At 36.3% G+C, this 27409-nt stretch overlaps 1 protein-coding gene across 1 annotated transcript; it reads left to right on the forward strand.

Annotated features, from left to right (window-relative positions):
- The first annotated feature begins 1157 nt into the window (after positions 1 to 1157).
- Positions 1158 to 27409, forward strand: zfand3 (zinc finger, AN1-type domain 3). The gene is made up of 6 exons (XM_052089931.1): positions 1158 to 1493; positions 15905 to 15945; positions 16058 to 16237; positions 16810 to 16875; positions 19798 to 19965; positions 25896 to 27409. The coding sequence occupies exons 1-6, from the start codon at positions 1423 to 1425 to the stop codon at positions 26048 to 26050; spliced, it is 681 nt and encodes a 226-aa protein (XP_051945891.1). The 5' UTR covers positions 1158 to 1422; the 3' UTR covers positions 26051 to 27409.

The following is a 27409-nucleotide window of genomic DNA, read 5'->3' on the forward strand; positions in this document are numbered from 1 at the left end:
TGAAATGGAAAATGCACTCATTTTACAGAATGATTCAGAAATTGCAGTTAGCCAATTTAGTAATTGTAACTTTCTAATTGTTGGTACTCTTATCATTACAAGGACTCTCCATAGACATAATTATTTGTATACAGTACAAACAATACATTCTATCCTCTAACCCTACCCCTAAACTTGACCCTCACAAAAAACGTTCTGCATTTTTACAAAAAAAAAACAAAAAAAAATTGTGTTTTTTTAAGCCGTTACCTAATTACAAGGACACGAGGGGTGTCATCATAAACCCCATTTATAGCATAATACCCTTGTAATTACTAGTGTGTAATGTCTCTCTCTCAATCTCATCTCTCTCTCTCTCTCTCTCTCTCTCTCTCTCTCTCTCTCTCTCTCTCTCTCTCACACACACACACACACACGCGCATGCACGCACGCACATACACACCTGATGCAGTGCCATAATACATTTCTTCAATAATCTCTCATTGAACCTTTACCATTGTATTCATATTATTCGAAGTTCAAAGCCAACCATCAAAGTTTCTCTTGACAAATTTCTAGTTTGATTTGCTATTTAAAATGCCAACAATTTTTTTTAACCTGAATATTTGTAACATCAAAAAATCTCCCATTTTGTTAAACCTTCTGAAAACAGTTCCTTTTTAATATAATGTGTGTAGTATTCAGTCACTGAGATCCCCAATCCCTTCACAATAGAGAAAGAGACCTATGTGGCCTTGAGGCAGTGTGTTTTCACTGCGATATTCAATGTAATGTATATTTAGTGTTATTTGGTTGTTCTTTATGTAATTTGTTTGTGCTTTGCTGAAACACGTGTTGTAGTCAAGACCACTATGATCACATCATCTTATGTAGGGTCTGTTGCAGGTCTTGTACTTAAACAGCTTTAAAGCACAAATCGCCTTTACAAACAAGGAACACAGCTCGGACCATTCCACTTTCTTTTAGGGGAATATTGGATCCCTTAAACGCTATTAACCTATGATGTTAATACATATGGACAGAGTATTGAATACCGTACCATTATTTATTCATGAAAAAACACATTAATGTACATATGAGCAAACATTTCCTTTCAGTTGTTTTATTTTATTGGGGATGATAATTAACAACCCCTATACCTCAGTTGGGATCTTCCACTCGCCCAGCTGATCGGCCTCGACTCCCGGTGCGGTCCGTCGGACTGTACGCGGCCGTTGATTTGTTATATTTTGTTTAAATTAATCCAAATACACAGTAACGGCCGCTCGTGTCCTCATATTTCATTACGCTGTCTTTTTATATCGGGTATTGAGTTGTAAAGCGTTTCGGGGCAAATTAGCCGAGGAAGTCCCGCACAAGCACTAGGCCGCGAGCGGATCCCCGGTGTTTCCTTAAACAACGCATCACCTTCAAGTCGCCGCAATGGGGGACACAGGGAGCGAGCGCAGCAAGCCGCCCAGTATACCTCCCCGCTGCCCTTGCGGATTTTGGGGGTAAGACGATTCATTTGACACGTGTGTATGCCTTTGATGTGTATGTGATGCAGATAAGGTGAAAAATGTGAATGATATGTACCGTGTTTGTTGTTCATTGTTGTAGGCCGATGGATGGGGGTGGGGAAAAACCACTCCTGTTTTTCACATCCACAGCAGCTGTTCTTTTATAGACACATATACAGATCACACACTTCCATCAAACACTCGTTTTATTAACAGTAGGGCTCGACAAATGCAGATTTAGTGCTTTTAATAAGCAATGAGAGCTGGTCTTGACAGATCACGGATGTTACTTTCCTCTATCCACAAACTACCCAGACAGCACTTCTGCATTATAGGTGGCATCAGTTTGGCATTGTATTCAAAAATCCATTGAGCTGCCTACCTAGACAGTATTTTTGTCTTGGGAGGCATCATTCTTGGCTGTATCTCAAAACATTGTGAGCTGGCTACCTAGACAGTTTTTTGGGCATAACTGGTGCTTGCAGCATATCTTTTGGCATCTAAGATGGCATACATTTTGTGTTGTCTTTCAAAACATAGTGAAGTGCCTACCTAGACTGTAGGTTTAGGCATAATAGGCATTTTTTGCCATCAAATGGGGCCTAATATTTTGTCTGTATCTCGCCTTGTGAGATGCCTACCTGGGCATCATAGGCATGTGAAGCCTGTATCTAGATCGCAGTTGCAGTTATTTGACACTGTGCGCTGTCTTTTCCTCAGACAAATGTACAACATCAGAGCACTTCATGTCCAACACAAGGAGAGACCTTAGGCACATGATCATTCAGTGTGTTTGTGTAAGCCATTTATCTATTTGCTGTAAATAAAAGATCCAAATAATGAAGTGACGGTATGATCCAATGCTGATAGGGCACCAGTCATTACATGTTTTATGGCTCATGTATCGGGTGATTTAATCTCATGAAACCACCCTCACAATTACTCAGTAACTAAGTTATTATACAAAACACTTAATGTGTGTTTTTGTGTTCATGGTATACTCGATTTGTCGGGATGATCTTTTCCTGCCTTTCTTTTGTTCCTGCCACTCTGCATAGCCGTTCAAAGGACTTCAATGTTAGAAATAAGCAGCTATTTATTTTTAAGAATGTTCTCAATCATTTCAGTCTGATCACAAAGGGGTCATGTTAGGGCTGGGTGATAAAATGATCTTGATATTTATTGTGATAAAAATCCACATTATCGATGATAAGATTTTTGCGTAATTTTCGACGTTTAGCCAATTTTCAACATCTAGACGATCAAGTGCGTGTCGCTAAAACACAAGCATTTCGGCATTCTCAGACTGTATGAAGTTGCTAATGATTAGGTTATGCGGATCACGTGCTCCGCAGACCCTGGATTGATTCCATCTGAACCGCAAGACATGACAACGGATGCGCCCTCTCAACGCCTCTAGTGAGCAGTGCAACAAAACAACGGTGCAATGTATAGTGCTGTATATTTTTCTCTAGCACCGAACACGCTTCATTTATGCCATGTCCCCAGGGTCCGATATTAACACCCGCCAGGTGCCAAATGCTGGTAAATTTTCTGTTTGGCCGGTGAATTGCGCAGCATCATAGGCCACTCTGGCAGGTAGTTTTTGTTTTCTATCAGTTTATGTCAGCTTGTAAAATAAGTGTTAACAAGTTCTGGTTTTGTCCAAGTTTTGACATCTCTCTGGCTTGGTGAGTGCAGCTGAGTGGATTTCTTCCATGTCAGTGCACACGTACCGTTAGCTGTACATCTCGAAGCAAGATGAAAGCAATGTACAGGAGCGTTCATGCCACCGGGTTGAAGGAAAGACCACTCTTGGATTTACAGTGGATGTGTGAGTAAGTTTTTATTACTCACAACCACACATACAAATTTTCTGGTAATGACTGCATTATAATAAAAAGCTGAAGGATTTTCATGACGTTCGTTTTCGTTAACGGTTCTTGAACTTGCATTACTCTGGTGATGCGGACAGAAAACCGGACTAAAATTAGGGATGCACCCATACCAATTTTTCTAATCCAATTCCAATATCGGAAATCTCAGTATCGGCCGATACCGATCCCATTCCGATACCAGTAGTGTTTTTTGCATAATCAGTTTAGAATATCTTGACATTATTGTGTGGAACTAATTGGGAGTACTCTTTAATATGTAAAGAAACACAAACCTCTAACTACACATTATTTCAATATAAATGTATAGCTCATTAGGAAACACTTTTTTTATTAACTAGTATACTGGATAATGTAGCAGCAAAATTAACAGTAATTCCAGTCTTCAAGTCTTCTGTAAAAAAGAAACCAGTATTTTAGTTTTGCCTTTTATCTTTTTCTTTGTTTTTCCCCAAAAACGTTTCAACTTACATCTGGACTTTAAAGGACTCAGATCTCTTTGTGAAGACATCAGTCCAATTTTCATTCACACCGTTATTTTTTGGAACCCATTCAACTTAAATATTGTTATAAATTGTAAACAAATACTTATGAAATAATATTAATATTATTTACTTAATTTTAAATACAACAGTAATATATTTAAATCGTGTACTTTTTAAATCCTCACACTTTTATTTTGACATTCTGAACTCTCCAGGAAGTCCTGTATGTGTCTGTTTGTAGGCAAGTTCACAGTAGTTTAATTTACTTCTTATTCAAATTCTGGAAAAATGCACCTCCGGTGCCGTTCTAAATACATATTTTAAGTGAACCGCACTTGAGCATCTACATCTGAGATGTTGTTCGTGAGTAGCGCTCAAATATTGCGCACTGCTGTGAAGGCTTAAAATAGCCGCGATCACTTTTAAACATACAGTATTGTTTATTTGTCTCATATGCGTGTAAAATCCACTTGTAAAATACAATAAAAAAAAAAATTGCTATTAAGAAATCTGACTGGCTGGAAAATGTTTTCATCTACCAAAAAGTTAATTTTGGACCCTGCCTGTCCCACTCCACATGCGTTGCCTCTTTTCCCCACATGCGATTAGACATGAAGTGCCGCAAGTTTACGTGGTTCCACAGTGCCCTGAAACCGTAATGTTTTTCCTTCTAAATTTAGTTTATTTGTTTATTCAAATTTTTTCTCCCCAATTTGGAATTCCAAATTCCCAATGCACTCTAAGTCCTCATGGTGACATAGTTGTCTTTGCATCTGAGACCGTAAACAATCATGTGACTTGTTACCGCGGAGACATCACACGCCATTCTTCACGCCATTCACCGCAGCGTCCACACACAATTCACCACGCACCCCACCGAAAAAATTTCCCCCTGCAGATCTCATCTTTGGAAACACATTACAAGGAAAAACTTTTACTCTCAACATGCAGTGAAAGGTTTTTGCTGCTTAATATTTCACTACTTTACTACACGATCAATGAGTAAAATCTAAACATTTTATCAACTTAGCATGAGTGATTAAGCTTACATTATAGTGGAGGGTTGAGCATAAAGTAAAAGATTGATCTTAAGATCAATTTAAGAATCAATATCAAGATCATTCAAATGAGGACGTGATGCCTCGGAAAATCTATATTTTTACCCACCCCTTCTGGAAATGCATCAAAATGGTCAAAGGTGTCCATCCATCTGCATGTTTAAATAATCGTAACAATTTAAAATCGTGCAGATTTGTGATCAAAACAGCAAGACACAGTGCAGCTGAATGAAACCGAATGGGGGTCTCCTATTAAAAGTTATAACTTGACACTGCATCTTTTAATAGCACCACAAGAGACATGGCTACGGTCAAAGACATCTGTCTAGTGCATGTTTATAAACAAAAATAGTCCAGATAGCTCTCCTTTGGTGTTCAGGAATAGTTAGTAGCCACACTAGGCCTGCCTATTCTGATCTCTTGCTATTTACGAACTGAGCACCAGTGGGCGGTGCTAAGGTTGTGATGATGTGAAAGTAGGCATTAATGTTGTTGCTGTAGAGGCGGTCATGAATTAATGAGCCCCCAGTGATGTCGGGATGTAGAGAACAAGGCTTTGTTTCAATAAATACTTTTATTGCATTGGGTATTAAGTTTTGAGGACATCTTGTATGCTAAAATGTCAAGGGAAGTTTGATTCCTCATGTCATGACCACTTAAGCAGTTTCAGCAGCACATTTTCACATAGATTGCTTTAGGAACTCGTCACAGTGTAATGCAGGTGTTGCAAAAAGGCTGTTTTTGAAGGATGTTATAGTGCAAAATGTATTAGACCAGACATCTTATGAGTTAACGGTGATGCTCTGTTTTTGGGTTTGCATAGATGGTTCGTTTAATACGAAGGCTAGGAGAGATGATGGAAAATGTTAATAAAAAAACTAAATAAAATTTGACTGAATTAAATTTATGCCAGATTATAGTGCATGACAGTATTGAGTTTGCTATAGAGATCCAAATGATTTTTAATGGTGTAGAAATGGGCTCCCTTTCCATGTCTTTCAGGTGCAGTAATGCTTTACAGAGCAGTAGTGTTTTCAAGGTCTTGCTGCTTCTAATGCAAAATTATGGAATTGACTTCCCCTAGCAAAAGGCTAATCCGACCATAACTTTTGTCAAAGGGCATATTATCATCAGACAGGTTTTGCTCTTTTCTAATGCAAGTCTATGGAAGTCCTGTGTGTTTGGATAGTTTGAACATTAATTTTACAGGAATTATACAGAAATATTGTTAAACAAACTACCAGTGTAGTCAGATTCCCAAACGAATGAATAATTAGTTGCTTCTTTTGAATTTACACAGCTAAACATACTGCGATAACTCCCAAATGAATCACTCTTATCAGCTGTATCTCTTTAGTAAAAAACATACTGTACCGGAGTCATTCATTTTGCCATGTCCAACTCGAAATGAACCAAGAGCTCCAAGTGTACTTAAGGCTTGTGATACTTAAGCTTAGAGTAATTGCTGTTTGGTTGTTGATAGGGATGTCACGATTACACAATTTCACAATTAACGACGATTAAAATGGTCAAGGTTATTAAACCATACGAATTTGGAAGCTATGGTTAAAAACCGTAAAAAAACAACCATGCTGTCAATTTTAAAAATAATTGACTGAAAATGTGTCTTTCAGCGTGGGTCTAACTACTTGCGCCACGCGTGTGTTCTGCCCTTTGCCTGGCTGGTCTGTGAGGCTGTTACTATGGTAACTGAGTTCACGAGGTGATTGCCTAGGTAAGGCGGGATGCGTACAGAACGTGAACTTTCAGCGCACGTGAAACTCTCAAAATGTGGGGAGTACTCTTTAATATGTAAAGAAACACAAACCTCTAACTACACATTATTTCAATATAAATGTATAGCTCATTAGGAAACACTTTTTTTATTAACTAGTATACTGGATAATGTAGCAGCAAAATTAACAGTAATTCCAGTCTTCAAGTCTTCTGTAAAAAAGAAACCAGTATTTTAGTTTTGCCTTTTATCTTTTTCTTTGTTTTTCCCCAAAAACGTTTCAACTTACGTCTGGACTTTAAAGGACTCAGATCTCTTTGTGAAGACATCAGTCCAATTTTCATTCACACCGTTATTTTTTGGAACCCATTCAACTTAAATATTGTTATAAATCAATGAAAACATGGCGGAACAACGCGATCTCTCGGAGTTGTATCTGCCGAAGAAGCGATAAATCAGCTATTTGGGAGCATCTAAAAAATGACACGGGAGTTGTTGAAGATGGGTATCCAGTATGCAAAACGTGCAGACGAAAAGTGTCAGCAAAAGCGGTGAACACATCTAATATGTTCCAGCACCTGAGGGATCACTATCCAGAGATTTATGCCCAGATGATGGTAATAATTTTACAAACACTGTAAATATTATATGTAGTGTACTACTTACCCTTTGGTAAAGTCAAACACTGAATTGAAACTGTGTAAATCTGAAGAGTTGTATATTTTAAGTTTAAAAGAGGAGGGGTTCAGCTTTATATTGTGAATGCGATGCCTCCAAATAGTTTTTCCTACTTGAATAATATTTCAGTGAGCGTAAAAGTGCTGTGACTATCCGGCTGATCGTTAGATTACTGAATAAAGAAAGAAGGTTCTCCTAGTCCTCTGCCGGGACAGCGTCACTGATCCAGATACCTGGATCATCTCTTTAACATGCAGAGGTGCGCTTGACTACACCACACATCTGTCTCCATCATTTGTTGAATTTTTGCTGATGTGATCAAAAGAAAAGTTACGAAAATGAAACTTTTAAATTTACATTTTTAATCGTGTGACATTAATCACTTAAGGTAATAAAAACTATCTGTTTTAACACCTTAAATGAAGCATGGTAAATAATATTATGAAAGCCAAAATATGCGCTTTGCATTATTCTACTCTTTTGTTTTGTTTTTGCAAGAAGTGTTTATAAATATATTTTAAATTTATTTTCTGCAAGACGTATAAAACTGGTCAACAACATAGACTGAAATGTGGCATAATGTAAAATTGAGTATTAGGTGTTTATTTTATTTTTAACTTTGTCAAGTTCTAAGTAAAGAGAAAATTATATAAGAGGAAGTATTCATATCACTGATTAGATTTTCCAAAAATAGGCATTACAATATGATTATTTATTATGTTAACCGATTTTTATTGGCTTTCCAAAAAAAATGACTATATCACGATATATATCCTTATCATGATATAAAATTACTCTTATCTTGATTTAAGATTTTTGTCATTTCGCCAACTCCTAATGAATATCATAATTAGTCTGTCAACACACTTTGCAAGTATGTGTTCAGTTAAATATGAAATTATCTCATTATTTTGTTACAAGCTGAATCAGAACCAGAATCGTTTAATACGATTCCTTCTCTACAAAAGATGCTTGAAAGTTACGTTCACAATTAGTATCTATAATGATCTGTATCAAATGAGGATTTCTTTTTAAGATGACTGCGAGTGAGTATTTTGCCTCCATTTATATTGGCAGTTCTGAAGTTTGTAATCACTTCTATCAATGTGAATTAATTTCTTAAAAAAGCAGCAGATGAAAAATGCTTGTTATGCATCATTCCAGCCCAGGTAGAAATAATATCCATTCCAAACCCGATCTCATGTTGTATGAAAGTCAAGTTTGTTCATTAGAATTCATACAAATTCTAGACATGCCAATGTCAGTGGTAGTTATTCAGGATCAAGTTCTGACTTGTGCTGTGTGTAGGTGTGTGAGTTTGGTGGGGTCGATAAACACACTGACACATGATGAATAAGTACATATTGGTCTTTTGCACACAGTGTCAATTTCAACATTTCTTTTGACAGCTTTCAGCACCCAGGATCACTGCATTCATTTTCAGAATGCTGCATTAAAGCTGCGTCATAGCTAGAAAAATCATAAATAGATTTTAGCTGTGGTTTATTCTGCTCTTTATTCAGGTGACTCAGACTCTGTATCATGTAAGATGCACATGAGACTAAGGCTAAATGACATGGCTAAAAATTATATCTCAGTATAGTTCAGCCTTTTGATGATATTCAATATATAGCTTGATATTTATGTATTTGCTCTGAAGTGGCTTAAATATGCAACTTTGTAAACTTTTGAGTGATGATGCAAATGAATCAGTCATAAATCAATTCACTACATCACAGAACAGCTTTTTTGAAGTTTTATTCAGAGACACTAATAAAACATCTCTCTTATCGCTGTCATAATCACAAGTAATGAGACAAGGGAGGATTGTTGAAACTAGTCAAATTACATTTACATTGACGCTATAAATCATCATTGATACTATAAAATCATCACAATATTCATGATGTTACAAAGTTTTATATTACCAGCAAAATAATTGTGAATATTCAGTATATCACCCACTCCTAGACTTGAAAACTCCTAGGATTAACATTGTTTTTCCAAACATGTGTGACATATTTTATATGTATTCCACACATTCATGTCACAGCACATGATCCATTCCATCCCCTCTTCACTGTTTTTCTCATTCAGACTCTGAATTCATTCGAACAGATTGACTGGTTTGCTTTGTGGCAGAAAAATATGAAATTATACAGGTAATGTTCTGCAAAGCGGAAGATTTTAGAGAATTACTACTTACAGAAAATCTGTTCCACAATCATATGGCCTCAAAAGTCTTCATGTTTAGAGTGTAATGCCTAGTTTACACTACACGATTTTAAGCCCGATTTCTGCTCGCCGCCAGTTTTGTGGAGATCGCAGACAAAAGCCCGAAATCGTAGGCAAATCAGAGCTCGCTCCCGTGAGCGCCGATCGCAATGTATGAATTATCAAAGAAGCGATTTGAGAGAAACGCCGACATGTCGCTGATGTCCACGAGATATCTAGGATGTTAAATATCTGGACCTGTCTGCGATTCCAAATCGTGCAATGTGAAATATGTTTTGACTGAATACAACTGCCGCGTTGACCTACAGCCAGTGCCTATTTGATGTTTCATCTGAACTGTACCGCAACCGGGTGGAGAAAGAGAAGATTTAGAGAGAAATTGCCAATACTCTTGGACCGTCAGGTAAGCAAATGCGTTGATTTTTCAGTAGGAGGTACTTTGTCATATTGTAACCAATAAAATATATGATGCCTTTAGGCGATTAAAAACATACACATCATATTCTGAAATGCATAATATATGATCAGGTTTTCATATCTCGTATCACTTCTCGCGTGTACTCTGTTGTGAAACGTCATTTGGAGTCCAAGCAGAGTAGTCGGGAATTCATCAATAGTGAAATGTTTTGTATTGTGTTCACCCCTGTCGCCAATTCGTCGTGTAATTTGAAAATGCTACGACTTCCATGACAAGACAGACAGATGTGTAATATGAACGGTACGGTATCCGACGGCTTTGAAAGTCATGTAGTGTATAGGAGGCATAAGTCGTGTACTTTTATGGGCTGCTCACCAAAATAGTTTGTTGTGGCTCGTTTGACCGTACAAATTCAGACCACGGTGAAAGCAGTGAGTCAGTCCACTGTAGTACCAATACTGTAGAAAGACTGGTATTTTATTAATTTAGTGTTAACTTTGACTTTTGACATTTCTAATTGAAATGGTTTTATATGCTGCCCAGTCTTGTTAATTAGCATGTGGAAATGGTTAACCTGTTTCACTTACAAAAATGGTTTCAAAACATGAAAATGGCTCCTTCCCTAGCCACGTACCTTGTGCAGACTAAATGCCTACTCTGTTTTGATAACCAGTGCCAAGAAGAATTGCTTAAACCTAGTTGGAATTGCAGAACATCAGCATAGATCATACCAAACAATCGTTTTGAAATGTTAAGAATGATGACATCTCATCAGTTATGTACCTGCTCCTCTCTGAATCACAACAGCATGTCAAGATTAGGTCAACGGCTACGAAGTATCCAGTGATAAGCCACATGAGTAAACGGCCAATGTTTGGTGCTGTAATTTATCTGAAAATGTGGTTAACTATTAAACAGTCAGCGGCAGGACAATGGTTGGATGTGAAGTGTGTAATTTCTTTGCTGTCACCAAATGGTATTGCTAGATGTCCACTAGGTGTCCAGTGATGATGACCTCCATATCAGTCAGCGCATCATAAAAAATGACTGCGTGCACTTTAAGGTTTAATTTGTCAATTGAATGCACTTTGTCCCTGTACCAAAGACATTTTTCTTTTAAATTAATTTCCATACCTTCATCTGGCATTTTCCATTTAAAGGGATTGTTCACCTAAACATTTTAATTCTCATAATTTACTCATGCCATCCCAGATGTCTTTTTTCTGCAGAACACAAACAAAGATTTTTAGAAAAACATCTTCGCTCTGTAGGTCTATACAATGCAAGTGAATGGTGATTAGATCTTTGCAGGTCCAAAAATCACATAAAGGAAACATAGCGAATGGCAAAATACATTAGACTCCAGTGTTTAAATCCATATATACAGAAGCAATATAAAAGGTGTGGGTGTAAAACAGATTAGTATTCAAGTCTTTTTTTTACTCTATATCTCCAATTTAACTTTCACTTTATGATGTGAAAGTGAAACTAAACAGGCACCACGTGACTTTCAGATGTAAAAGTGTGTGACATGAAAGTGGAGATTTAGAAATTTAGATTTTGAAAATGTTGAACTGTTTCTCATCCACACCTGTTATATTGCTTCTGAATTTATGGTTTATTTTATGTGATTTTTGGATCTACAAAGGTCTGATTGGACCTACAGAGCTGAAATATTCTTCGAAACATTTTTGTTTGTGCTCTGCAGAAGAAAGAAAGTCAAACATTTCTGGGATGGCGTGAGGGTGAGTAAATTATGAGAGAATTTTCATTTTTGGGTGAACTATTCCTTTAAAACCTGTTAGCATGTCAGTCTTCTCATTTTCAAACATGCATATCTTTTGGGTGCTGGTGCAGATAGGGAGTACATGTACATAGTGACGTCATCTGTTGTGTTGGGATCCAGTGTACCGATCCAGTGTACCCTGTCATTCCCACAGAATGCTCTCATTATTGCATTGAGTCCAGTTGTAAAAGAAGAGCTTCACCATTTGAATGTTGTTTTCATTCCCTTTCAAGGTAAGACCACAGTGTACCTCACTTCCTGTTGGTGGATATTTGATGATGCTATGGCACAGATATTACGCACTTTACCTTTAAAGATACACATTAACAAAAAGTTATGTTTACTATGCTAAATTAATTTATAATAAAGAACCATTAAAATGGTTAAATGTTACGTATTAAAACTGTGTTTTTAGTATGTAGTTTAGGACCAAATATTGGCATGAGGGAAGTTCTGAAACATTACGGCAATCACATAACTGATCTAGATTCAGTGTTATTTTGGTTATTTGGCAAAATGGCTTGATTAATGGTGTGATATGATTTCTGATTGGGTTGTTGAATGAAACACACATGCACGCACAGTGACTCCTCAACAGAAGGTGGGGTGAGGTGTGTGTGTGCTGGTGTCTTGATTGGACTTGTTTCCCATCATAAAGTGTAATTGCAGATGACATTTAACAGGAGATGCCAGATTAATCCAGAGAGAGGACAGCTTGATTGGCATGGAGTGATGTAACCGAGGAAGACCCCACACACACATCAGTGTACTTTATCATAAAGAGAAAATAAATAATTAGTTGAATATTGGACCATTTTTGTTGGTCTGTGTACACATTCAAACTGATGGTTTTGGCCATTGTATCATCTCTGTTATAATGAGCGTTGCATTTTTATGTAAAAAATCTAATCTTTTAAAAATGCATCTTGAACTGTTGCGCTCGGTTTAGCAGTCTTTTAATAAGGGTCTGGTAAACATGACATATGTCTAATGGATAGTTCATCTAAAAATGTAAATTCTTTCATCCTTTAGGCTGCTCAACCTCATGTTGTTCTAAACCCAGTTGACTAATTTTCTTTCATGGAACAGAACAATAGATATTAGGCTGAATGTTTGTCTCAGTCACCATTCACTTTGAATGGAAAAAAGAAGTAATGAAAGTATACGCTGACTGAAGCTAACAGAAGAAAGATAGTCATATATTTTTGGAACAATATGATGGTGAGCAAACAATGTCAGAACTATCCCATGAAGACAGACTGGTAGTTTTTCTCTAGTCAGTATCATCTGTTATTAAACACCTGGAGTGGTGGTGGTGTAGTGGTCTAAACCACATAACTGGTAAACTGGTAATCAGAAGGTTGTTGGTTCGATCGCCACAGCCACCACCATTGTGTCCTTGAGCAAGGCACTTAACTCCAGGTTGCTCCGGGGGGATTGTCCCTGTAAGAAGGGCTCTGTAAGTCGCTTTGGATAAAAGCGTCTGCCAAATGCATAAATATAAATATAATCCAGCTCATCTCCATGACAACCATCAAACAGTCTTATCAAATCAGCACTCTCAATAGCACGCAACCTTGTCTCTGTCTTCATGTGGTGATGTGTTCAGATGTGCTTCTTAATATGCATTATTCGTACCCACAATGCCCTGCTCTCTCTCCCAATGCTTTCTTCCGCCTCCTTAATTGGGCGCTGATTATGATTGCACTTGATTGTGCTGAAGAAGGTCTGTTGATGTTGTTTTCATTGCTAACCTGTGTCGTCCTTAGAGACAGAGCTTTGAGGTTTGGGTGCAGGAAATTCGCTGTTTGGGTCTTTGGCATTGGTGACTCCTAAAACTACATTCACTCCTCCGATTTGTTTTTCAAATTTGATTTTTACTTTCCTCACTATCACTTAATGTAATGTGCAAGTAATAAAGTTAGATCTTTTTGTGCACACAGTGAAATTTTGGGATGACAGTGAAAGTTGGGATGGCCACGAGTACCCGCAACGAAAATAGTGATGCACACTTATTAATATAAATATGGTAACATGCAGGAAGAGCGGACCGATGTGCTTTATGAATGTTCCTTTATTGCAACGTGTCTTTACATTGACACAAAATGATGCCCCTTATGTTTTTATTATGCAGTATTTTCAGAGACACTGAAACAACAAAGAGATGCAATAGAATGACTAAAGATGTTCATCTGGCATATGTGTTTGCGTTCATTAGTTTTTAATTTTTAAATTAAATAACAAAAATCAATTGTGCTTTGAAAGTTATTTTTATTTTAAAAGAAAAAGACCAAAAAATGATTTTTTTTGTTTTGTTTTTTGATTTTGTTTTGTTGAGAAATCAGTTAGTTTCTCACGTTTAATGATCAAGGAAATTAAATGAATATGCAGCTTGAATATTTGATTTGCTCATGTGGGTGGATCTGAAACATGATTGGTCCTGCTATGTCATTTGTTCTGCCTCAATCATGTCCATCAGAATTAGAGTTCAACACGATATGAGTTCTGCAGTTAAATTAATCACATTTTTAATTAAGAACATTAATCAAACGGTTGCCAGTTGCAAATGGATTTATCCAACAGCCCAACAACTGAACACAGCAACATATATAATTATGTTGTAGCTTGAATACAACAATACAGCATTTTGCTGCATATTATGAAAATATTGTCTAAACATATAATAGCAGAATTGTGTACATTTATACATAAAGCCAACAATTGTATTGTGTATTGACATTGCTGATTTTGGCTTTGCTATAGCTTTTATGATATTGTTCTCAACTAGGCCTAGAATAGAATATTATAAACATTATCATATGTAGCAAATAAAAAACAAAACAAAATACCTCCAAAATTCTAAATTCAGGGCCCCTGTAATGAATTACTCATTTTTAAAGTTTCAATGTCCAGTATACCTGCATCGGATGCTATATTAATGATTTAAATGAATAGTTAAATCAACATCGAAAATGTTGTTATTATTTAATTACTTGCACCCTTGTCATTCCAAACAGGGACTTTATAAGTTATCTTAAAATACAAAATGTTTTTCCACACCTAATCTTTTTTTATTCCTCATCAATAAACCTCATCTGGTGAAATTTTCAGAATAAAGTACAGAATAAATATTTGGTAAGTACATAAAGCATTGTAACAGAGCCAAGTTTCTGTTATTTCTAAATAAGAGTCCCTGGGGAGTTTCCGGCTTATTTATAGTTTAAAGTTTTTCATTATGCATAACATTTTAATTTCTCTGGTTATTATTGGGATTTTGGTTGAACAATAAACTGTATCTGGGTTTTTATTCCTTTTGGACTCTTAGCCTCAATGTCTGTGCCTTTAATAAAAAAAAGCCTTACTATGATTCCATAAATTGATTAATCGTTATCTGCCAATTCTACCACCGTAGTTATCGTTAGCGGCAAAATCCACTGTTGGTCGAGCTCTATTTGAAAGTACTAAATACCAATCTATTCAGTACCTAAGTGATGTCTGACTGTCAGACGGCTCCTTTTATAGCTTCGCATTTGTATTTTTGTTTTTATTCTTTGGGAAGATTGCTCAGAGTAATGCGGCTGAGTGCATGAAATGCACTTCTTGAATGTAAAAAATTATTTCATGTTTTTTTTATAAAAATAGGATCTGTGCATTAGTCCTTTCAGTGTAAATGCAAAGTACCAGGCCTGCTGCTGCTGTCTGTTATGTTAATATTAATCAATAAACAGTGTTGACAAGAAGATTGAAAAGGAACTACTGACTGCTCTTCATTTATTTATTTTTTGTTAGAACTGACTGTTTACTTGTATAATTACTTGGAAAGATTGATGCTGTAATATTTACATTACTGAGAAAAACCAGAAGGCTATGCCATTGTTTTGTATATTGTTATGTATATAGTTATTTCACTTTTTAAATGAAGAAGTGCGATCAATAGCATATTAGTTTTTGTTGTGGTAATGAAACTTCTACCAATAAACTGTAATTGTTACTGACAACCTTTTTTGCAAAAAAACAACAACAGCAACAACAATCCTATTCAGTACAGGTGATAGATGAGCACAGGATAACTAAAGGAGAGATAACTAAAGCATTTTTGTATCTTCTGTCATCAGGTCCAGCAAAACCATGAACCTCTGCTCCAAATGCTTTGCTGGTAAGTGTATACTTGGTTTTATGTCTTTGACTGCCTTTAAATCACTTTGGCTCTATAATGCCTACATCGCTGTGTCTGAACTGTGCGTGTTTTGTCTCCTCCACACATACAGACATACAGAAGAAACAACCAGACGAGGACTGCTCTCCAGAGCCCGCCCCCAGTTCCAGCAATAGCCAATCAGCAGTCTTCTGTAATGAGATGAGCAGCAGCAGTAGCCAAACCCTGTCCTCCAAGTCAGAGAGCTGTGAGGAGCCCTCATCAGAAGCCATGCCTCTTTCTGCACAGGAAGGTGAGAGCACACAACATTATTCACTGTCTTTGTTTCATTACAATGATCTTCTGTCTTACCTGTCATAACTGAGAAGATATATTGGCTCACGTGGCATCTAGTATCTCTGATAGGCGCTAATCATTTTAATACTGCACAGCAGTCAGAAAGAATGATAGACTGCTGAAGAGAGAGTATTGCAGATAGAAAAGGTTCACATACACAGCTGAAACTAAATTATTGATTAGCTTTTGGGAATGCGATGAATGCCCTAATCTGAATGCCTGAATATATTTGAATCTTTGTCTGTCACAGTTCTTGAAATCACACTTCTGCTGCTGTTTATGCAATTGTCTGTTTTCCTGTTCAGCATGTGTCATGTCAAAAATGTTTAATATTGTTTGGGCCTAGGCAGTTCTTGATAATAAGAAAACTTTTTTTTTTTTTTTTTTACTTTTGTACAATGAACAGTTTTGGTACTGTTGCTTAATGCAGATTTTAAAAAAAACTCAAACAAAAAAATTATACAACTGTCTGATCAAAATATGTTAATAAACCTTTTTCAGTGACGTTAACTCTCTTTCCTCTCCCAGAAGTCACCAGTACAGACACAGCTTGCGGCACGCTATCCACTCCTACAAAACGACCCTGTGACTCAGGTACACATCACCACTAGACCTATGATTGTGATCTAACAGCTTTTAATTGTCTAGCACAATTTCCCAAACTGGGGTACGCGAATAACATTCTGAGATGTACCGTTCTTTCAATTTCACAGACTAAAATAACATTTAAACCCAGTTCATGTATTTTTAACTCACAAAAATTATTTGGCGTGCCCTCTAGTGTAGAAACACCAAAATGTCATAAAGATCAGAAAAATATGCAATGAAATAATCCTATTTTTTGCGGCTAAAAAAATGCATCTACTCATGCGTCGTGCGTCACACGAAAATCTTTTTTCCCCTTCCCAGCGCTAGGTGTGACGTTGCTTAGTGATAACATGTAAAATACTCCACTGTTTTACCAGACTCGCACATGTCAGTCGTCCACGATTTTAGTTTAGTGTTTTTGTTTGTTTTCGCAGTTTAAAACGCAATTTGTATTTATGGTTGGGTGCATAGGGAGTTTTGATACTGATGGTATAAGTTCAAAGTTCAATTTATTCAGTATGTATATGATTAATATAACATGTACAAAACATGTAAAAATAGAACCTGTTTAATATAAGGGAGTTGTTTTACAAAGATAATTGTGTTAAACAGACATATTTTCATGTGTGAAATATATCTATTCATTAGAGAGGGGGTACGGGAAAGGATGTTGAATGTTTGAAGGGGTACGCCACTGTAAAATGTTTGGCAACCACTGGTCTAGCACATAGTACCTTAGAAGAGTTGTAAATCTACATCAGTGGTTGAATTTGTTTATATTCAATAGCAACTATTTAAATGTTAGTGACCTGTTTAATAATTTTGAGTCACATTGTCCCAGAGACACATTTTGAGTTTTATGCTCGTAAGTAAAAAGTTAAATATTTAAATGATCAAATCTGCCAATGCTTAACCATATCTTAACAAAGGTTTGGAGTAGAACGATAATAATTATATCGATCAAAAGCTTAGACTTTCCTTCCTAAGTCAATATGCCTACATGTACTGTAAATATGTAAATATTGACCGATAATGTTTTATTAAATGTGAGGGGCTTTAAACAACTCTATATTGCAACTAAAACAAGTCAAAGTAATTATTTGTAGATTGTGCACAATATTAAAACAGTTCACCAGAGGTTATTGAATTGATACAAATAAAACAAGGATTAAAAACCAGTTATGCATATTGGTTATCGGACACTTAAACACAAACATATTCTGTACAGTATCGGTGGTTGGAAACCAATATCGGTTGGTCTCTATAAATATGTTTCTGGGTCAAAAGTGAACTAAAATGATGGAGTAGGTCACTTGTTAATAAGATAGTAAATAGAAATGGATTTTTACATGCAGCCTCATTTTTGAAACGCTATCAGATGTAATCAGATTGTCTTGGTGAACTGTACACTCACAACTTAGAGTTAAAAAAATAAAGAAATTCTTAAAGAAAAAAAAAGAATTACTTTTATTGAGTAGTGGTCACATTTTGACACATGAGTGACACATAAAAAGAAAGCTAATCATCCAATTATAGAAGTGTAATGGTCATGTTTAGTTGTTTTGCTACCAGATCTCCAGTACGGTCCTTCATTGCTTTTGTAATACTTTACACATAACCTAAATGCATTTATATCTTTAAAGAAGATTTTTTAAGTCTCTGGAGTCTCTGGTTTAGACAGACTTACCAAGATCAGTGAGGGCATAATCAATAGAGTGGAAGCTCTGGTCAAGCCATACAGACTGTCTGCTCTGTCTGAAGTCCCTCTGCAGTGGCACTAAGTTATGCCTCGTTCACACACCTCACTGAGTGGCATTATACTAGCAACCAGCCAGAACATGTTAGCAACCACTCAGAACACCTTAGCAACCATCTAGCAAAGTCTACAGTCCTTCAAACTTAAAATCTGTCTTCATGCTACCGAAGTATTCAAGCTATGAAAAGCCTGAATAACCTTCACACTTCCTGGCTAGATTATTTATTGGATAAATAGAAAACTATCCAACCGAACTGGGGTGCGTTTCCCAAAAGCGTCGTTAGCCAAATATGGTCGCATGTTCCACCATTACCTATATAGTTCAACGATTTGCTGTTTCCCAAAACCGTAGTTCCAACAAACATTAGCAAAAAGCATCGCACAGTTGTGTCGTTGGAACAATACTTCTTTACCGGTGGTTAGAAGCATAGTTCCTTGTTAGTTTTGCTGTTTGGACATCATTTGACATTGCTGAGTTTTCTGTATCTTTCATTCCGTATATATCTTTCATTCTGTCAAGATGTTTACAAGCATTTAAGAAAACAACTTATTCCGGAGTTTTGCCGAAAGTGGTGTTCTGAAACATCAAATAAACAGCTATTAAGAGAAACACAGGGTTTCTGTCAGAGAACACTGCTTTTGTGTGATTATGTTAACGCAGAAGTACCATTAATATCTTTTTAGAGAGTGTGCATGTGCGTTTGTGCTCAAGTGTGTCGGGAACCTTGAAGTCACATGTAGAGGGAAACTCATCTTTTACAGCACAATGCATCTGTCACATTTCAAAGTGCATGTCACTTTCGTGTCTTCAGCAGCTTTCTCACATTAAAACGGCTTTCTGGTGTATGTGTAAAAAAATTTAAGTAACATCTAAGTAACATCATTAGCAACAGCTCAACCAATATGTTTCGAACGATGGACGTGCTACATAGTTACTACGGTTTCAGGAAACAGTTGTGACTAAGCTAGTTAATTTCTACAACGATGATTCGTACTGTGGTGGTTCCATTGTGAGTTACTACATTGTAAGGGAAACCCCTGTTCCGTGTCATCTAGTGTGTCAGTGTAGTTAATTGGAGTTGTGCAGTCCACACTTACACCAGGTAATGCTGCAGCAATGATGCACTTTGAACAGTTTAAGAGTTTGAAAGTTTGTATTTGTTTGTGTTCAGCCTCAGGTTCAGAGAGCGAGTCGTCCCCGGAGAAGCGTGTTCGATTGGGCGAGGCCTCATGTTCTGAAGATTCTCCAAGAGCTCCCAAGCAGAAGAACCGTCGGCGGTGCCATCGCTGCCAAACCAAGCTGGAGCTTGTACAACAGGAGCTGGGGTCCTGTCGCTGTGGTCAGTATGACCGTCATCCATCTCTCATACACTGTTTACACTGTTGCATCGGCGTCGCTTGGGTGATTCTCATGAAACCTGTCAAGTAAAAAATTCAGGTCATTTAACCCTTGTGCATCAATTAAAAAAAAGTTACACATAGGTTCATTATGGACAAAAATGGCCATGTCCAAAAACTGTCATAAAAATATTATAGATTTATATTTTTTTCCACTTTCACTGACATAATTTTTTTAACCAGCATCAGCTCTAATCATAATGACCAAACATTCATTCATTTTTAGAATTTTAACCCTTTAAACGCTGGTTTGTTTACATAATGCCACTGTTGTTTTTTAGGAAAAAATGAAAAATAGTAATTATTTTCAATTTAATAGATGCTAAGCAGAATTTTTTTTCTTTGATTATTAGAGCCTCGGATATGTCAATGATTAACAACAACATTCATTTTGATGCTTTCATATTTTTTATGCAGTATCAGATTTAAAAAAAAGCTACCACTTAGGTCCATAATGGACAAAAATGGCCATGTCAAAAAAGTGTCATAGAAATATTATAGAATAATATTTTTTTCGACTTTCACTGACTTATAGTTTAACCAGAATCAGTTCTAATCATAGTTACCAAACATTCATTTATTTTCAGAATTTTAACACTTTAACAACAACATTCATTTTGATGCTTATACAGTATCAGATTTAAAAAAAAAAGCTACCACTTAGGTCCATAATGGACAAAAATGGCCATATCAAAAAAGTGTCATAAAAATATTATAGATTTATATTTTTTTCCACTTTCACTGACATAATTTTTTTAACCAGCATCAGCTCTAATCATAATGACCAAACATTCATTCATTTTTAGAATTTTAACCCTTAAAACGCTGGTTTGTTTACATAATGCCACTGTTGTTTTTTTAGGAAAAAATGAAAAATAGTAATTATTTTCAATTTAATAGATGCTAAGCAGAATTTTTTTCTTTGATTATTAGAGCCTTGGATATGTCAATGATTAACAACAACATTCATTTTGATGCTTTCATATTTTTTATGCAGTATCAGATTTAAAAAAAGCTACCACTTAGGTCCATAATGGACAAAAATGGCCATATCAAAAAGTGTCATAAAAATATTATAGAATAATATTTTTTCTACTTTCACTGACTTATATTTTAACCAGCATCAGTTCTAATCATAATTACCAAACATTCATTTATTTTCAGAATTTTAACACTTTAAACGCCGGTTTGTTTACATAATGCCACTGTTGTTTTTTATAAAAAATATAATAATTATAATTATTTTCAATTTAATAAATGCTAAACAGAATTTTTTTATTTTTATTATTAGAGCCTCAGACACATACAAACCACACTCTGAAATCCATACCAACACACTCACACAATTATATATTCATAATGTATCTAATTGGCTCTATAATATGCATAAGCCAAAAACAGCAGAAAACAACAACAAAAGCTGATGATATGCCAAACCTGAAAAAATGGCACGATCTGGTAAAAAATATTTAAAATGTAAATTTTGAAGCCTTGCCAACATAATGAAAGCATGTTAAACAAGATTGCATAATTTTATAGTTAAATGGCACTGGGATTAAAAATCGCAGTTTTAATGGGTTTCAATGTGCCATTTTTGTCCAAAACGACGCTAAGAGGGAATATTTTGTGTAACTAGTGCAAAAAATATTTTTTTAAAGAAAATAGGGTGAAATATTAAAATTCCAATAAAAATTCACACCTGTGGAAAATTTTATGCAGTTAGCATTAACACAGACAAAGTTATCAAAAAAACAAAACTGAAAAAGCCAAAAATGTCCACAAGGATGCACAAGGGTTAAGCACAAATCAATTCAAACAAATATGAAATTATATTTTGCATAAAGAAAATTATGTCTGTATTTACAACCATTAAGGTTAATTTAAAAAAGCATTAAAGTAAATTTGACCTCCCAATTCTCATTACCATAACACATCTGGTTGTTTTACTTGTAGTTTTCCCATTGTTTTCAATTGCTGATTCTCATTGCAGTAATAGTCATTTTTCTAGTAAATTTAGTACATTTTGTAGAAACAAAATATGCTGTTGTACAATGATTTTTATTAAAATAAAATTAGTGAAAGTTAAATGCATTACCAAGGGAGTACTACTATGATGTATAGTAAAATTGTAAAACTTTACAATTTTAATCGTATATTTTTTTTACATTGTGGTAATGATAGTATCACAATGTCACTCTTTTTTGCATTGCACTAATTAGAACTGAGGGTAAAATGTGTGTAACTGTCATGACAATAATGTCACAGTGTAAAAAAATCTTAATGACCTTAAAAATAGGCTTAATTTTCTATTTGCTAAATATTATTTGTTACTTGTTTCTTCAGATTTTGGAGTAAAATGGCACCATGAGATTTCTTTGACATGTTTCGTGACATGTTTCATGCTCTAAGTATAGACAGGTGTTCATATTTAAAACATTTTCCTACTTTTGTTCATCCCTTGGCCCACATGAAATCTTATGATTTTTTCACATTTTCTGTGATGGGAAAATATACATTCCTATGTGACATGGATTTAAAATGTATTAAACCGAGCTGAGACTAGAACAACACTTAAATTGGTAGCTGATGACACAATCAAATTAGCGGAAATATTTAATAAACGCACACTCAAGGGGCAGGAGAAGTGTAGCATTCCAATTCTATGGTAATCTCCCGAGCTTTCTAAAAAGTTTTGAATGCATAGATTCTGTGTAAGCCTGCTTATCCCTCACCTGTCTGTTTGTAAGGGTGTTCAGTGTTTTTAATTTCAGCTAGAACTTTTAAATCCGCACAGAGCTAAAAGGAGTATTTTTAACCCCCCTCTGCCATTAAAATTTCAGATTCCAACTGTAGGTAATGAAATAAAGTGAGCATTTAAACATAATTGCACAGTTAACATAGCTTGTTCTGCCTGCGCCAGCTATTTTGTCTTGTTTTGATAACCTGAAGGTGGTATTGTAAGGCAGCAGTGGCACTCATCAGTCTGATGGCATTTCCCACTGCTCTGCTAATAAACTTGTGGATCTCACTGTTCCTGTGACAGTTCGCATCTGAATCATAATCCCACTGGGGTCTGTCTGACACAGGACTCCTGCAGTTATTCAGCACTCAAAACTACACAAATTTATCTTATTTTCTGCAATCCATTTCCTAACACCCACCCCCAAAAAGACAGACTAAAGAACATACCAACCAATTCTGCTATTTTCTTAATAGATTACCATTTATTTCATCAAAACTCTGGGCATATGTATCTTCAACTACACACAGTAACAGTTCTCAGTTTCAGTGAGGAAGTGATCCTGGCTGATTCTGTGTCTGACCTGTACAGTCCATGATTCAGGCCTCCTGTTGTTGATTTGGACTGATTCACCAATCGATTCAATTGATTCTTTGAAGGAACCACCCAATTGATTTATTTGTTCACAAATTGGACAGCACTTTGCACTATGTTTGTGGTTGCAGTAGGTGAATGCACTGACTAGTCTGCCCTTCAAAGCCAAAATGCAGTAACTACACATCTTGTCTAAATTGAGGTATGACAAAATTTGCAACCTAGTCTCATAGAATGAACATTACATACTATAACTGCAAACTGACTTTTTCGTTGCCAAATTCTGCATTTCGCCACAGTTACCATGTTAAATGAACACTAGAGGTGCTGAAGGCGACTGTGGCAAGGAACACAAAACTCCATAAGATGTTGGTTAATGGAGAAAAATAACTTTGGGGGAAGCCAGGCTCTCTGTGGGGGCCAGTTATGCACCTCTGGCTAAACACCATGGATATAATGCCAATATTAGCCATTTATGTGCAGTGCAAGTCATGGTTTAAAATGAGTAAACTAAGTAAGTGTTATGGGCCAGTGTTTAAAGTCGGTATGAAATCAAAATAGACAATTCATATTTTCTTATCGGATGTTGCTGTTTTTGATATTTTCTTGAAAGCGTATAACAAAATGGAGCTATATGATTACTTTTAAGGCTTTAAAAAATATAGATTGTTTTCATTAAAAATTATTGCACAGGGATAGAATTACATATATTTTATATGTTATATCATTTATGAAACTCTGCATTATGCAATTGTAATAATGTATACTTTATTTCTGTCCTAAATTCTTCACCTCAAGTTATGTTAAGGCTCTCTGATAAAACCTACAAGCCCTTATTTTGCATGAAGGAAAAGTTTTGAAATTCTATGTGCATTTGAAGATTTTTCTTTATCTATCTTGAGAGCAAGCATCTCCTCCTGCATGTCATTTACATTGTGTGTATGAGCAAAGATCATTTCCATTGCGCAAATAAAATTAAAGTTTAACTATACAAATCCTCGCTTGTATTTTTGTGGGAGTTTGGTGCGAACCTCTGTAGATGGTAAGCCCATCAGAACACTTCAAAGCGGTTCATCTTAACTTTCTGCTCTGCTCTGAATGTGGCCGGTCTGTTCATTTTAGGTGCAATAACACAACAACAATGGAATATGAGACACAAAAACACATCATTGTTATCGTGGTATGTCTATATTCGCTTAAAATTCCCATATGAGGACAGTATATTGTGACTGAAATATCAATTATGTAATGCAGCTATGTCATAAAATGTAAAGCGTACTGGTACCTCTTTGATCTCACATTGCACAAATTAATCAGACCACAAAAGGACCCACAAACGAACCGTACGTGCGGTTAACTTTTTGGTCCTTGTAGGGGTCTGCCACCCCTTGGGTTGTTCACATATACACGTTATACTTCTCTGAGAGTGCTTGGAGTGCTCAAATAAACTAGGTGTGAAAACGCCCTAAGACTATGAGCCAGATTATTAGAGAGGAGAGTGGTGATGACCACTAATGAGATAAGAACTGTTACTGTTACTGTAGGCTTGTAAGACTTCAGTCGGGCAGTGCATTTACTTTTTGGTTGTTCATATGACAATGTGTAGTTAAAGATCGAGTTTTGCTGTAATCAGTGGAGTTTAATAAGAGAATGACTTCAGAATAATGATTGGATTGCATTTATGCCTCTGTGAACATGCCTTATACAAGAATTTTATTACATTTATTTCTGATTTGTTATATCTGCTTTATTAATCTGAAATTATGTTAACAAGCTCCTGAGGGGAAAACATGCAATAAGAATTGCATTTCTTATTTCCAAATAAATGTTCCTCAAAGTTGCTAAACAAAACGTTAAGGAATCCAAATCATTCTGAATAATCTAAACCTGAATCGTTAAATTCCTTACGATCCCCATCACGTCTGCAAAATGCATACTATGTTGCAAGGATGCAAAGTACTCCCCTTTTGGCTAATGTCACCTTTTTTTTTTTTTTAAGCAAATTTGCCCAAATTGTTTGGTAAAATGTTCTACATTTTACTTATTGTAAGGTGTACTTTAAGCTTAAACATTTAAATCTTTAAATACAACAAGCAATTCAATGGAAAAGATTCCCCTGGAACACTTTCTCACCCTTTTTTTTTTGCACCTTTCATGAGTTTGAATCTCTGACACATGTAAATGTAGAATCTTAGGGGTGGACTCTTTTAAAAAGGACAGCATCACTCAAATTTTATTAAGAATTGTAAAAAAGTTTTCATTCTCTTCCTGCTTCGGCATTTTAAACTCAACGTCTCACTAGTGTTAACTGCGAAGGGATTGCTGACTTTTCTGTGCTATTTGTGGTACTTTAAAGTGGCATTGTGTGCGGAAGATGATGTGCTCTCAATCTCATCCATCCTGTTAAAATTTGGTAAATGGAGAGTTACACGCTGTTCTATTAGAATGCTTTTTAAAATCAACCTTGAGCAGATTATACAACATTTTGCATTTCATTGTGATAACTCTCTCTCTCTCTCTCTCTCTCTCGCTTCTCAGGTTATGTGTTCTGCATGTTGCACCGGTTGCCGGAGCAACACAACTGTATGTTTGACCATCTGGGCCGCGGCAGAGAGGAAGCTGTTCTGAAGATGGTTAAACTGGACCGCAAGGTGGGCCGAACCTGCCAGCGCATCGGCGAAGAGTGCTCTTGAACGCCCCCAGCACCTCCACACTCACTGCAGTCCACTTATCCACCGATCTGTGGTGCATTCATACACACACACATACACCTAAATCACTCATTAGTGATATCTTTCTTCCTCCGTTACATCTCAGAGGACTCCACACCCCTGTTTGACCTCTGACCTGTGACCCCTTAAGTAGCCTCAGGCTCATCACACACACAGGCACCTGCACAGCCTTAACTTTCTGTTGTCTGCCCATTCCTCACACACAACCCCTCACACAGTACAAATACAGATCAGTAGGTCAGATTAACGTCCTTCAAGATCACGCTCCCGAACGGTCTGTACTTTGGAGAACTGTTCTTTCTCATTGGCTGCGATTGACTCCAGGGGAACACATCACTCGATCGAGTCCTCTGGGAATTTATGTTCAACATCCAAAAGTCTCCTCCATCACACGGACATTCACATGACAGAGACTGACTGAGGGAACAGGGGGTGACCTGGATCACACTGTCCCATAAAAACCTTGGGAAAAGCCCGACTTTGCTTTTTCTGCACTCAGCGGCTCTGCCATGGCTCTTTGAGTAATTTCCTCTGTCGAGCTGTGACAGAGCTGTGCCTGTTTTACTCTCATACACTCGCACTCACATATGCACTTACAGCCATGTTGTCATACAATGCTTGGTCCAGCACAAGGGCCGAGGCAAATCAAAATGGTACCCTTTGTATTGGGTGCAGTTGGGAAAGGGCCCACAGCTCGTCTGGGAACTGTAGTTCATTCAGGTTTGATTAAACACTCTGTAACCTCGTAAAACTCCCATCAGACCCTTCAAAATATGCTCTGCCTCTTTTTAAAACAGCTGAAAATCTGCCCTTTTTTGTCTTCACCTTTTTTCTCACTAGTTTCTACACTGTCTGTTGCCTGCTCATGCTACTCTTTTCTTGCTAAGCTGTCTTTCTTTCTGTATTCTCTATATTATACTCTCTCTCTCCTTCCCTTCCGTGGCATTATTGAGGTATGTGTTCACCACAGGTGGGAACGAGGAAGGCAGAGGCACCATTTACCGGCGCTTTTATTTTTATTTTTTACTTTTGACTGGTATTCTGATGAGATGTTGACAAGGATAGAACTGAAGTAATGAAATGAATATTGTGTATCTTAAGAAAAATTCTTATTTAACCTCCTTTTGTGTTTCTGGTTGACTCACACTAGCATAGAGCTGCATTACTTTGCCCTTTTTAGGTTAACACAAAAACAAACAAAAAAATGACAAAGATATGGATAAGATAAAGAATCTGTAGCCTTTTTTTTTCTTCTTGTTTTCCTTTTTTTTTTCCTCTTTTGCTGAAAAAGAATAAACTGGATTAGAGGATGTGTGGTAT

Source organism: Xyrauchen texanus, chromosome 24 (genome assembly GCF_025860055.1).
Source record: "Xyrauchen texanus isolate HMW12.3.18 chromosome 24, RBS_HiC_50CHRs, whole genome shotgun sequence".
NCBI lineage: Eukaryota > Metazoa > Chordata > Actinopteri > Cypriniformes > Catostomidae > Xyrauchen > Xyrauchen texanus.